Below are 15,128 nucleotides of genomic sequence, written 5' to 3' on the forward strand. Positions count from 1 at the left end.
ACTTGTTAACCCTCAAATGCAGATTAGTCATATTCTCTTCTGTGTATCCACTCTCTCATTTTGTTTAAAACCATATTTTCTGCACTTTTTTATATTTCTGCAGGAGGGATTTCAGGTAATGCTTGATACGTTCTCTTTGCCAATGTGAAATCATGTCCCTGTTGGGATTAGATGTAAGTGTTGAGTAGGAGGAGTGCTTCACAAAAAATAAATAGATTATTGGTTGTGTTTGAATTTGCTTAGTTACATAGTGAAGCAGTAGGGATTTGTGCTGCAGGGGGTGGACAGAGGGAGTCATGTTTGACAGAAGTCCTACCTGTGGACATGAAGAAGGGGATGCGGAACTTGCCACTGAGGACACGTGCCCGTAAATTTTGCAGAGTGCTGCCATCAAAAGGCAGGGCGCCACACACCAATACATATAACACCACACCTAAGCTCTATGGAAAAGACAGCAGGAAACAAAAGTATGAGTTTAGTTTTTAGGCAGGCTTCAACAAAAAATAATTTAGTTAAATTTGAATTATCAAATGATGACAGCCTATTGAAGATTCTTCTTTTCTTTCTGGAAAGTTCAAGTTAAAGCGCTACATCCTGTGATGCACCCCAGCAGGGCCTCATGTCTGACTAAAGGTCTACTCACCCATATATCTACTTTTGGCCCGTCATACTCCTTTCCCTCGAAGAGTTCTGGTGCGGCATAGGGAGGGCTGCCACACCATGTCTTCAACAGCTGGCCTCGAGAAAACAGGTTACTGAAGCCAAAATCTGACAGGGGGAGAGAAGTTTATTAAATCTTATCACACTCCTCAGCAGAGAACATTGAATCAAATATAGAAAAAACTCCCAAAGCACATGCTGTCTCTTGCCTACACCTACTCACTAGGACGGCCAAAACCACTAAATAAAGTTAACCACCCTTGCATTCTTAAGCGCAAACACACACACACCTGCGATTTTGATGTTGAGGTTGTGGTCCAGGAGCAGATTCTCAGCCTTCAAGTCTCTGTGGACGATGTTGCGGCAATGACAGAAATGAACTGCTGCCACGATCTGCTTGAACTTTTTTCTGGCATCCTTTTCCGCCATCCGCCCGTGAGCCACCAGGTGGTCTACACACACGTTCACAGACAAAGTATAGCTCAGAGATTTGTGGTATAAGGCCAAAGTGCATAAAGATAACCGTAAAACAAGAAACCAAACAGTATCAATCAAAGAAATGTTGCTGTAATACAAGATTGAACAACAGAAAAAAATGATCTCATAACCAAAATTCAAATTAGGTTTAGATTTTGTTTAGCAACATTAAAAGATATTTGGACAAACTGCATATGTGAACAGCACTAAAATAACAACTGAAACGCAAACTAAAAAGCACAGGCAATAACAAAAACGAAGTCCTAAACAAGGCAACAGTGGGGAACTCCCTTACCAAATATCTCTCCACCGCTCGCATACTCTGTTACCAGATATATCATCCTCTCCGTCTCCATCACCTTAGGGCATAAACAAAGGATATCAAACAGGAAGAACAGACCATTGGACAGACCAACATCTAGTGATTGGTGGTTCGCCCGTTACAAAAACAGAATCGAAAAGCATTCTTTGGCGTAAAAACAGGCAGATTTATATAGAATAATAATGCCAGTGTGGTGCTCAGTACATGTATGTGTGAGGATTTACAGTCAGCATTAATCATCCACATTTAAAGTACTACATGGTCTTGTGATTAAGTGGCAAGTTAATTCGATTATGTTTGAAACACTGACGGCAGACAAGTTGCCGAGGACGTTTTGTGAAATGTCCCCATACACCTGAAGAAGTGAAAGCCAATAATAAACAGTTTCCCTCAAGAAAATGGTTATCCTGCACAGCCCGCAGTGAATGTGAAATAAATCGTTCCGTTTATTTTACAGCTATGGCCAATATTTTTGTGCAAATAAGTAAAGTAGAAAAGAAAGGTAACATCAGGTCCTCCTTAACCAACACACATTTGACTTGTTGTCTATTGGGCCACAAGTCTCAGGTGTAAGATCTGAGCAGTGTACATATACCTCGTCGCCTTCGTGGGCTCAGTTGTGTACCTGATAGAGGCGGATGATGTGGGGGTGCTTCAGCAACTTCATGATTTGCACCTCTCTGAAGATCTTTTTCAGGTTCTCATCGTCCAGCTGGGTCTTATCCACTATTTTTATAGCCACCTTGAGACAGAGACAAGAGAGAGAAAAGGATGAATCATAAGAGAGGGTGAAGTGGTGAAATGAAAGCGCAGGATTACGATGGGAACGGTGAGGGATGGAGTAGTTGTAGGTGACTGGGGGAGAGAGAAAAGAAAAAATTCTGCTTTAACCATGTAAAGTCCTCTTGAGCTATCTAAAAGTAGACAATACGTTTGGGGTAGAGGTATGTAGCTGACACTTAACTACAGGCAGTAATTCCAGGACAAGGCTGCAGTACCTATGTAAATTGCTGTGATGACACAATGATCACAGAGTCAGGCTTAGTCTAACCTGACCTGGCACAGCATATATATTAACAAATTAGACTAAATACAACAAGAAAAAGAAGAAAAGTAGCAGCAACATACTAGAACTACACACTTACACTTTTAAGATGAACAGCCCAACTCTTAAAGGACAAACATAGTGCTTTCTTTGCATTCCAGCTTGTTTGGGTAACCTGACCTACGCCATGACCTTCGACTGCAAGAAAGAATATTGTGTAACTGCCGAGCCCTCGACAATGGCTTCGGCAGTGTGGACAGTGATGGTTTGTGACAGGGGCTTTGCTCTACCACTTAGGAATGGGTAGATGACTTTAATGACTTAATCAAGCGAAGCTAATGGGACTGCCCCAAAACACAGCTCCTGCCAAAAATAGACGGATCGAGCTCAGTCTGTGTCAAAAAAATTAAAAGCATGCATCCTGCATCAACACACACATTCTCACACACAAACAAAACACATACATCAGTGCAACCCTGAGCTCCCCTTTTCCTGATAAGAGACATGAAGATGATGAGTCTATCTGAAGCCCGACAAGGCTGACTTCCTGTTGCAGACAGGAAGAGGAAGTGAGGGAGAGCAAAGAGGAGGCTCCAAGGAGAACACAGAGCCACATCTAACTGGCATTAATCCAGATGAGTGTGCAAAAGTTTTGGAAAACAAGCCTTTTAGTTTAGTTCATGTCTTCCTTTATGTTAATTGTAAACAGAGGTCAGTTGACCAAAAATGGTTCTTGAACAGTTTATACAGAACTCTGTAGAAGAATTCTAAATTTAAAAGATGAGGAGACAGGCCATATTTTGCTTTATAGTTTAAGTAATCTAACTTCGTGTATTTGTACCTGTAAATGTTAGTTTTACTATTTGCTGCACTTCTTGTCCTGAATGTATCAGACACTGAGGAGCAACATTTAATTTTCCACTAAATGGACATTTATGTGTGAAATAAATCTGCACTTCAACATGAAAGAGTTTGGTGAAACTTTACACAAATACAAATTGTGTTGAGTACATCTTATTTGTTTGTACTGACAATCAGTAAATATATATATAAATATATATAGAATTACTGCTTTGCAGTCAAATGTTGCAGGTTACATCCATGTAAAAAATTTGAAGGAAAATCAGAGTGAAAGTTCACAGAGAGAAATAAAAATTAGACAAATTGCCTGTATGTGTTTATATAAATAGTCAGTAGTGCTGATTCTGACCAAAGTAACTGAATTACCGTCATCACTGTGATTTTCTCTCTATCTTTTCTGCTGGTGAAAGTTACAGGAGTGCATCTGCAGTGTTTTTCAAGGCGAAAGTAAAGTAAAATTCAGTTTTAGCTCAAGTAGTCCACTTTGGTCTTTTCATACATGTTTTTTTTCCAGATTTTACCGTGTCTGTCAGTAATGGTCTTATACTCTCTGTGTCTAAATCATTCACGCTAAACACAGCCAAGCTTTCTAATTCCATCTCAGCATGATCAAAAGTGACAGATTTCAAGAAGCATTCAGGACGTATGTTGATGAATTCACACGAGTACTTAACACGGTCCACTTGTGACCAGATCATCAGGGCAGATGTAAATACCAAGTCTTGACGGTGTCAAAGGCAGAAAGGGAGCAGGGCTCATTATCAATTCAATCGCTAGTGACTCACATTGACTGCAACACTAGAGGAAAACAATTATCAGCCTAAAATTGCTCATGTCGGTTAATTCTTTCCCCAATGTGTGTATTCACAAACTGTCGGGTTTCCTCCATGTTCAGTAAAGTATCACTGTACAGCTTTCAAATATCCCGCTGATCTGTATTTGGGAAACATACAGGACTTGAAGTTTACTTTGCATTTTTTGATTCGCTTTCAAAAAAAGTCCAACATTTGGCCCCCACGCAGATTACTCACAACTCCAGGCGCAACATGACACACAAAGCAAGGACATCAGGATTGAAGTGACCGGAACGATCCAGATTCATGATCCGACAGTGAGTTGGAGGAGGTTTCCAAAATATTGAGATATATATTGTGTATCGAGTAAATAGCCGAAAAATATTGGGATATTTGTTTTATGCCATATAGCCCAGCCCTACATCAAGTATCAAACACAGACCTGACTATGTCTGATTGACTAGATCAGTGGTAATGCTACCTTGTAAACTATACTCTACTAACAAGCAAGTGATCGGGTTGAGCCCCGAGCTTTAAAACCGGCATAGGTACAGTTAATGTGTTGTGAGTGAGAGTGAGTACCTTTATAGCCATCTGCTTTGCATTGCCGTCAATGACTCTGGAATCTTTTAGAAGATCGTGCACGCACAAACACTCACCCTCATGCGTGCGCACACACACACAGAAACTAACTGTAATGAAATGAAGTGTCACATATGCCCTTAGATCACAAGACTATGACCTCAACATAGCACCATGCCAGAGTAGCTGGTGACAAGAGTCTCAACCAGTTCCTGCTTCAAGTTCCTCAGGGTCCACATCACTGATGACATGACCTGGACCCATCACACAGACTCCATCAGAAAGACGGCCAGACAGCGGCTCTTCTTCCTCCGCAGGCTGCGGAAGCTCCACATGGACTCCAGGATTCTCTGCAACTTCTACAGATGCACCATAGAGAGCATCCTGACTGGCTGCATCACCGCCTGGTATGGCAGCTGCACTGCCCTGAACCGTAAGGCTTTACAGAGGGTGGTGAAGTCTGCCCAGCACATCACCAGGACAGCGCTACCATCCATAGAGGACCTCTACACCCAGCGGTGCAGGAAGAAGAGCAGCCAGATTATTAAAGACCCCTTTCACCCCAGCCATAAACATTTTTGCCTGCTGCCATCTGGCCGACGGTACCGTAGCATCCGGGCACGCACCACCAGGCTCAGAGACAGTTTCATCCCCCAGGCCTTAAGACTTTTAAAACTCCTCTGAACTGCAATAACTCCATCAAACTAGCACCGTGACATATTTGCACTTCTGTTGTTTTATTTTCTCCTCAGCTGTTCATATATATTTAGATATATATACATTATTTCCTATTTTGATATTCTATTTTATTCTATTTCTCTTATTTTATTGTATAGTGTGTAATTACTTGAGCATTGTTAGAAGAGAGCCTGAGACTCGAGCATTTCACTGCCAGCGACTGCTTAATGTTATTGTTGTGCATTTGACAAATACAAATCTTGAATCTTGAATCTTGAATCTGTACATTGACACACACGTATCAGGCCTTCAGTATACACATCACAAGATTTCAGGTGATCAACGCCTAAACTGGGGCATTAAAGGGTCATAATACATATGACCCTTTAATGCCCCAGTTTAGTAATACCTTAAGTGTCAAAGTGATATTTAAAGTTTCAACGTAAATCAAAAATACTATCTTGATGCCCTGCACATGGACACAACACAGCATTGACTGGGTGAGGTAGACACTGAGCTGTACTTGTTAAACTAACACTAAACACAGAGTAAAAAAAAGTACCTGCATTTTCAGCCCAGTTTTATTTTGGACAAACATTAAACTGACCTATTAAATGTGTATCACAACACGTCAGATAAGGGCACAACTTTCACCATGTTGCTTGTTTTTAAGAAACCATTTACAGAGGAAAGCATAATGAGTATTTTTCAGAGTTCAACTGAACGTATTACCCACATATTGAAATATCGGTAATTCAAATTCCCCCATCTTAATGAATGTGGTTCAGTGAGCCATGCTGAAAATGGTTACAAATATAACAGTCTTAATATTTAAAGCCCCTCTCAGTATAATATAGTACAATTAATCAATAAAACATGCAGCAGCTCCAAAATAAACAATTAAGGTGATTCGACCCATGTAAAAAAAATTCACAAAGACATCATTATTTCCTTCCTGAAGGTCGGATGATTATTTGGGAGATATTTCATTTTGCTAATATAACGGTCTGCCCTCAGATAATTCATTTAACTGTATAAATTGCATACAAACTAACACACACACACATTCATTCATTCAGTTCACCCTGACACAGATCACGCACCTTACTCTCCTGACCAGCTACAGTTTAAACATTGATTTGCTTGTAACCACAGCCACAATATCAACACAGATCACTACATAATGATGGATACTTTAGTAAACTTTCTTCATAGCTGCATCAAGTATGTCTTTTGAAGAGTCTCTCTCTCTCTCTCTATGATTGACTTTTCCAGCATATTTGATTGGAAAAACTGTATTGTGAAGCGCTCTGACTGGCCATCAAGACTAGAAAAGCACAAAACATTTACATTTAGTTGTAGCTACTGTATGTTTGCATAAATCAGTGACTTGATTTGATAAATATAATGACATTTCTGGATGATGCAACATTTATTCCAATAGTCACTGATGAAATAATAATGAAAGTAGATATATATTGTTGGAACACAGCCAAAAGGTACAAATAGATTATATAGCATTTAAAGTTGACTAAGATGTTATGTTTAATGTTCATGGCGCTTCCGGGAACCTTGAGAACTCTCCAGATGTTGAAAACATTCTCATGACATAACTATAGTGTGGCTAATCCTACATAGAGAATTAGGTCTCTTGTGTATCGTCACACACAATCACACCCACGCACACACACTTGTATTTCTATCTTAGTGAGGACACTCATTGACATAATACATTCCTTAGGCCCTTACCCTAACCATCCACACTAAATGACTAACCCCAACCCTTACCCTTACCCTAAACAATATTAACCCTCAAACAACCCATTGAAAAAGTGAGGACCTGACAAAAATGTCCTCCCTCTGTAGTGTCTATGCTTAAAATGGTCCTCACAAATATATAGGTACAGGAATACACCCACAGGTGCTATGACATAATGTATGAGGTTAACCTTCATCCAGAGGTCACACAAATAGCACCTCACTAGAGGTGTAATACTTGAGCTCAATCTTTATCAGAGCATGGGAGAATGTAATGTGCACATGCATACACACATACACACACATATACTTGTTCTGGGATTATGGCTACCTTTTATTTACAATAGCTAATAAGAACTTTCTTAGTAAACGAAGGTTATTGTTGTGTGTGTTTGTGTGCGTGTGCGTGTGCGTGTGTGTGTGTGTAATAGAGAGAGAAAAGGTCACGAAATAGCACACACTACAAAGGACCAATGCAGGTCAGCACTAGCTCAACTCCTTTATGACTGTAGTATGCATGGGCACATGCAGTATGAGTCAGCTTCATGCCTTTCAGAGATGTTCTTGTGTGTACGAGATTGTGTGGAAATGACTCAGTCGATTGTGTCAGGATGAAAGTACAAGACTGGGGACATGTCATAGAGTGGCAAAACTGGGCATCACACATTTTTCTGCAATTAGCATTTTTTCCTTGATGTAGGGCTTGGCCATATGGCCTAAAACAAATATCGCAATATTTTGAGGCTAAATCTCTCTCTCTATATATCTATAGATATATCTAGTATATTCAATGTATTGCCAACCACTAATTTGATGACAAGCCAATTTTGGCATGCACCTCTAACCTCAAGCAGTACGCAGTGACTAGTTTTGATAAACACATGACACAATGCTCAATTGCACTGCGGAATGAATCCATGCCCCATTAAACAGAACTTCAATACCATCTTTGAAGAAAAAATCAAAGTCTAAATGTAGGACATAAACAGCATTTTCACAAACATGTTTCTCGATGACAATATTGTAACAATATCAGAACTGACTCTGCATTGTCGTAATTCCCATCTTGATATGGAAATGCTACAAGTATTCACAATTCAGTGTTTTAGCCCACCACAGTCTATTTTGTCTTACAATGGTTTCACAATAATCCGAATACATTTAACCATTCTCATAATAAAATTTCGTTGCAACGACAAGCTTATAGTTCCTAGCAGGGACGACAAACCTGCCCTCTCTGTTTATCGGGTGGTCATGACAATGTACATATTCATTTAGCAATCCTAACATAAACATTCTCATAATGAACCAAAAACTCTTTACACATAAGAGATCTCTAACTTGGTGTTTTGCTTCATTGCTGCATTATATAGCTGTGTGCAGCACTACTCCAAAAAGAATTGTCTTTAGCTTTTGGGCCGTTACTTGGAATCTTTTGATCATGAACAAATCTGCCTAGTTATTTATTTCAGTACCAAACAGTTTTTTCTGACAGTTTGTTATGTCACAATATTGTTATTGGGGCCTAAAGTAAGATATGGTATGATAGAGAATTGTTTACATGTACCTAAACTGCACAGATCATGTTATGAACACTGCCCAGGGCTTTTTTCCCCAGATAACTCAGATTATGTCAATCACAGCAGTTCAAATAAGACTTACTTAATGGGAGACAATGGCAAGTCTCCTCCATTCAGAATTGGTGGTTGGGGTCTGCAACTATCATGATCTCTAAGGAAACCAGCAAGACTTCAACGGAACGACCTTTCCCCAACTAAGGGCCTAGGCAACACAAGTCACCTGACAACATATAGTGACGTGGATGATGATGATGATGAAGCAGAGTTGAGATTTTGAACAGTGTATGCTCAGTCAGCCCTGAACTGATCAGACTTTGTTAAAGAGGGGGTAATATAACCACGGGTGCACTACAGAATAACACTGATAAGGGCTTTAGTGTCCTCACACACAGTTTGGACTGTGTTATTTGCTTCAAATTCTCACAACTGATGTGTAGGAACAGACAACCAGAGGGCAAGGAGATAAGTGAAGCAGAAACACAGCCTTTGTCATATTATTTACCTAGATAAAATCTTGTTCGAGTATGCCTCTGCATGGTTTTGAAAAACAGAGAGGGGATGATGTATGTTAGGGAACTGTGTGCAAGTGTGACCGAGCGAGGGAGTCAAATTGTTACACAGTACATTAGGCCTGTTACCTAACGCCTGCCATCCTGCCTGCCCTCTTCCTCCTGCTCATCCATTTCTTGCCTGAAAAACAGTCGAGAGGAAAGGGGAGAGGACAGACAAACAACAGGGGGGAAACAACGTTTCCGCACAGAGGCAGGTCAGGACATGCCGCACAGTGCCATCTTTTACCAATCATGCTCACCTTGCTGTGGGCACAAAAAGATAGAGGGCTCTTCAAAAGCAAATCTTTACTTGATCGTTAGTCAGCTGCATTTCTAGTGATTACTACCAATTACTAGGGATGTCACGATATGAAATTCTAGTGTCACGTTTATTGTCAGAGGAAATATCATGTTTTCACGATTATCGATACTATAGAAGGCAGAGAAACAACAAGCAATATATAGCTAATGAGCTAAATGTGTCAGCTGCTGCTTCGGAGCTGGTCAGAAACCGAAAGTAAACAAGGGTTCTCCTCTGGATGTGAACTCCTCCGATGGAGTATTTGTCCAGCATTGGTGGAAATATGGCTGTTACGTTAGTTCCCTCTCCTCAACTAAAATTTCAGTGGCTCGCACACACTCACACCATAGTTGGATATCGTAGTTTTATTATTATTTTTAGTTACAACAAATAAATATTTTATTATTTATCAGTGGACAAGTGCAATAATATTTCACCTGCAGAATGTACTAGAAGTATAGTCAACAAGTAGACATCTGCATGACTGGTTGCATCACAATAAAATTTCACATAAAGTGAAGTTAAACAAAGGTTACTCTTTTAACAAGTTGGATATCTTTCTATAATTCCCTAGAATTAATGGGTGCAATGCCATAACATTTCAAAATTGTTGTAAATTTGTTTTGATATTATCCAGGACATTTTCCATTATAAAGGACTTGACTAGGTTACATCAAGGAATGTACACATACTCAGAATATATCATAGTAAAATTTATAATTATATATTGAGCGTGTGGGTGTGTGCACTCACATGCAGACCCAAAAGTTACATGGGTGGGCAAGAGTGATGTCAGGGTCTGCCTGCCTGCACTGAAATATGACCATTGCAGAAACTACTAATGTTTTAAGAAATGCAAAAAAAAAATATAACATTATCAAACAAGTCACATTCTAGGTTAATTAATGGGAAACACTTATTTATTCATTTAAACATTATGTGTTGACAGCTTCAAATAAGTTCGTCTCTATGTTCATCAACACTTTTCCCCAAAAAAATAATTGGCTATTGTTTGCTGCTGCAATAATTGAAAATAATCATAGAAAAGCAAAAGTATTGAATCTTTGCTCATTCTCTATCGACTTCCCAAATTCAGACAGTAATTAGTACAAGAGGAACTCCTTGAAGGAGGTCTTTTGAGCATCACCTTGAGACTGTGCAATGAAATCAACATTAATGAAAACAGAAGCAATGCATGGCCACACCTTTTCTAATATAATGTGTGTGTGAGAATAAAAACTCCTCTTTTGACTTCCACTCCACTAGTTGACCTTTGTGGGGAGAAGATGAACTTTCACTATTAAAGGTGCAGCACACACTGATGATGTGGTTGTATGAGTGTGTCTATGTTAGTAAGAATATACAGCAGCAGCCCTGGTCAACAATTATTGTTGAAATGCTTGAAAGGGTTGTGTGTGTGTGTGCGTGTGTGTGTGTGTTGGGGAAATTAACTTAAAACAAATTGCTTTAGGTTTAACAATCCAACAGAACATAATGGCACTGTTCCTTTCTGGACTTCTAAGGCAATCAAAAGTAAATAACCAGGTTCTCGTCAGTGGGACTGCGCTGCAGGGTATCATGCATCTATTTTTGTCGAGTCATTTCTCATTGGATTGTTATCAAACCTAGGCAATAAAACAAGGCTCCAAAGTGCATTTCCTCTAATGACTGGTAATTGTATCCATAATCATGACACCCACAGGCATTCAAAAGCAACTGGTGATGCCGCCGAAACCCCTGCAGTAGATTATGAAAATCACGAGCCTGTATGAGACCACCACCAATAGACAACAAACAAGGCGTCTCTTTCATTCTGTTATTCAAGGTTTGACTGTAATTTTGTCCCTGTCTCTCACACTCAGTTAAAAAGCCGTACACACACACATGCATTGACAAACACACAAGTGCTACAGCTTCATAACTAGCTCATTAATCTGTCACTATCATGTTGCTTTGTCTATGTATTTATTCCCCCTAAAAAAAGGTTAAATCCACTCTCATACCCATTAGAATGTATACATGGAACCAATCCCAATAGCATTTACTTACCTGTTTATTTTGTCTCTCTGAAACTGAATGAAAGCTTCCCTGGGCTACGTTAGGCAAAGCAGACAATGACCCACGTCTGCCGGTCTGTGTGTATGTCAACAAGGGCACAGAGGAAAAGCTGCACACTCAGCTGCCTTGACACACCTTGATTAGTGCCATTGGAATTAAAGGATCTTCACCATGTAATGAAACTAAATTATTGCAGAAGTTGTCAGTAAGTTTGGACTTCATCGACCACTATTTGAGCGCTAAACAAATTCAACCGTCATAAGTGATGCACACAATCAAGAGAGCCATGCCTCTGATGTCACAATAGTTAAAGTGTGGCCCTCAGCAGAAGCATTTGTAAAGACTGGAAAACAAAGCGCCGACCTGCTGTTGTTGCCAAGTGCTCTAAGCGAGGCTTTCGGAATAGTTATTTATTTTGGCCCGGACATAATCAACATATTTGAAGTCACAACAGACAGCTTGAAATCAAATAAAGCATTAAAACAGTGAGGCTCTTCATCAAATAGATCACCACAAAATAAAAAACACATCTTGGCATATTGGAGCAATCCATTCCTCTTGAAGTGCCCCAAACTCGACCTGCCATCAAGATGCAAACCTCCCACTTGCCAAAAACACTAAAAGGCCCATTTAGAAAAAAGCCTGGGATTCATGATAAGTGTCACAATCAGAGATGTTACAGAATACAAGCGACATCTGGCAGACTCCAATACAACGCATATATTCATCATGAATATGAGAGTTTTGCACTTATATAGAGTGAATGATTTTTCAGGATACACACTATTGTCTTCCTGTTTTTGTTTTTTTGTATTATTTATCTTCTTTGAATAGCACATACATATTTTTTTATATAATAGTGGCTACTAGTAAATGTGTCACATCATACAGTGTACTGATGACTAGTTCCCAGCTCTTGGTGAAAGCCTCTCCTCACAATAAAAACGTGCTGTGGCTTTTCTAAAACCACTACTTTCGCAGTGTCACTGTTTTGTTGTCCGGCTTCGTGAGACTGTCATCTGCCCATTAACTGGGATATCTGGCTACCACAAGAAGGTGGCAGACGACGGTGAACTAAACCTCTGACACCATGTTAAGACGACACGTAATTTAATTTAGAAAGACGTCAGAAACTTTCACAAGACCCCGCGATAACAAGACAAGCTCCATGTTTATTCAAAATGAGTGTGTGTCAACTGGTCAGCGTCGAATTCAAGGGCTAAATCAGTCTTAGATAGTGCACCTAGCATGGATTTCACAGATAGTTTCAAATACTTTGGCAACTTACACATATTAACTTCGGAGGTGCGTTGTTAATAGATGTTTAGTTACCCAGCAGGGTTCTGCAAACTTTTAACCTTGAGGCTTGCCTCTAGAAGATTTCTGACTAACCAAATAGCTAATTAGCTACCAAGCTAAGCTAGCGACTCCGGTCGGAACGTTGAGTCTCCCCTTTTTCATCTTCGTCGATACCCTTCTCTCCGTCCTCTGCGCTCTGCCACACATTCACCTGGGCCTCTGTGGCTTATCTTACAACACTTCGACTTCACGTATGTGAAACCATCTGGTGCTAAATGTGTGTGTCTACTGTAGTTAGAAGAGATGCCCCGTGCCCCCCCCCCCGTCCGTCCAACACCAAGCAGCGGTGTCACCAAAGCGGGCTGGCCGTTGTCTCCCCGGAGCCTAAAGGCCCCAGCGTCATCCTGACTAAATGGTCGAAAAGACTTGAAATAAAACAATGACAACTTCTACTCGTTCACCTCTATAGCTCGGCCATGCGCCGTCTTACCTTTGCTTTGGTAATTATGTGTGTGGCGAGTTTAACAACCGCGAAATTTCCCTTGCCGATGGTCCGCTCGATTTCATAGTGGCCCACTCGGGCTGGGGGGGGCCTGGTGGCCGAAGAATGGCCAGGATTGGTGATGCACCCGGGGGCCGTGCTGGTACGACTGGGGTGGCTGATCCCGGAGGATGGCTGGGCTCGGTTCTGGGAGCCCATGACTGTGTGGGTCGGTCGGGCAGAGTGCGTAATCCCGGCCGCAGCGGACCCCGCAGCACCTCCGCTTGACACGGCCGCCATCTTCTCGCCTCTCTGCGGGAACAACAAGCAGCCTTGCGCAGCGCGCAGCGCGGGCACGCCCCCGCCCTGCGTCATTTTACGTGAAACGCTCCTCCGCAGCGCCCTCTCCAGGTTGTAACCACGGCAACGATCAGCGTAACAAATGACTTCATCCACAGTAACGTATTGTGGTTGCCTTGACGACAGAGAAGTGCGCATTATCACTGTGGTTCCCATGATTCAGTGATTCCTGCTGCACTGTGTGATCACACAGGGTTTATACACACAGCTAAACCACTATGATCATTTACAATGGCTGAGCCACACAGCCATACAAACGTTCTCAAGTTTCACCCCGACATCGAATACATGTGTGACATTATTAATATATATCCAGTTTATTGTGGTTGAGTCTACACTGCCACAATGTTGTCTAAGCAGGTCTTGGCAGCTGTTCTATTTTATATTTACATTCAATGAAACGCTGAGTCTGTTTATAATGTTCTGTTTTTCCCGATCCTTTGTCCCGGTTGCTGCTACGATAGATTCACTGTATGTCTTCAAATGTCATTTGGTGTGCTGAGAAATGTCACACTACCTGAAAGGATCACCTCGTGACTGATTTTGTTACCACAATATTACTACACCAGCATTCCTTGTGCAATTTTTTTATATGAGGTATTTCTGCTATAACTTCCGTTTTCAACTCTGTATAATTTGTAATAGATCTTTTAATTGGTTCCTGTTCTTCTTTAGAGTTGAAACTCCTATCGAACCATTTCGGTTCCAAAGACTTTCAGCTACTTAAAATGTATTCAACTTTTTTATATTGTGAAATATGGGCTGCCAATAAGCAAATATATATATGCCAACTTTAAATTTTATCTCCAACATATCTTGAATTTTGACTCATTTTACGTTTATGGGCACATTTGTAGGACTGTTTCCCCAAAAATCATACTTCTATTAAGTTGGCTTAAACTTTGCTTTTCAGCAAACTCAGCTCATATATCATGTTCTTCAACTTCAGCAAAATGTTAATGCATTTTCAATACAATTCAGCAAAGCATTTCAGCAGCTTAGCATTAACACTGTACTTTCATCAGGAAATGGACTTTCAACTTAATTAGCTAAATCTGTGTATTTTTTTACTTTGCTAATGAGCCCCCCTGGAAAGAACAAAAAGTACAAAAGAGACACCAGCAATAAATTAAGAAATAGATATGGGTTGAAAACCTCACAAAACCCCCAAATATTTGTAACCTACTACTTCGCCAACAATACAAATGTATCACAAAATATGTAAAATAAAATAATTTCATACCAAACAGCAGTTTAGTCTGTTACACAAAAATGCTTCAGACTAGGGCTTATTTTTATAACTGGGCTCCATATGTGGGTA

At 40.4% G+C, this 15,128-nt stretch overlaps 1 protein-coding gene across 3 annotated transcripts in view; it reads right to left on the reverse strand.

Moving 5' to 3' along the window:
- Window positions 1-13,767, reverse strand: part of sik3 (SIK family kinase 3) — a 33,593-nt gene extending 19,826 nt beyond the window's left edge. For 2 of the 3 annotated variants that reach the window (XM_062385400.1, XM_062385401.1), the window contains exons 1-6: window positions 13,457-13,756; window positions 2,085-2,201; window positions 1,433-1,496; window positions 951-1,112; window positions 644-768; window positions 317-440 (exon numbers count right to left, since the gene is read on the reverse strand). In XM_062385400.1, coding sequence (XP_062241384.1) covers window positions 317-440; window positions 644-768; window positions 951-1,112; window positions 1,433-1,496; window positions 2,085-2,201; window positions 13,457-13,747 — 883 coding nt within the window. In that variant the 5' untranslated portion in view covers window positions 13,748-13,756. Of the gene's footprint in view, window positions 1-316; window positions 441-643; window positions 769-950; window positions 1,113-1,432; window positions 1,497-2,084; window positions 2,202-13,456 lie in introns of all 3 variants that reach the window. The other variant, XM_062385399.1, reaches the window with a different exon arrangement.
- Window positions 13,768-15,128: the final 1,361 nt, after the last annotated feature.

Source organism: Platichthys flesus, chromosome 4, assembly GCF_949316205.1.
Source record: "Platichthys flesus chromosome 4, fPlaFle2.1, whole genome shotgun sequence".
NCBI lineage: Eukaryota > Metazoa > Chordata > Actinopteri > Pleuronectiformes > Pleuronectidae > Platichthys > Platichthys flesus.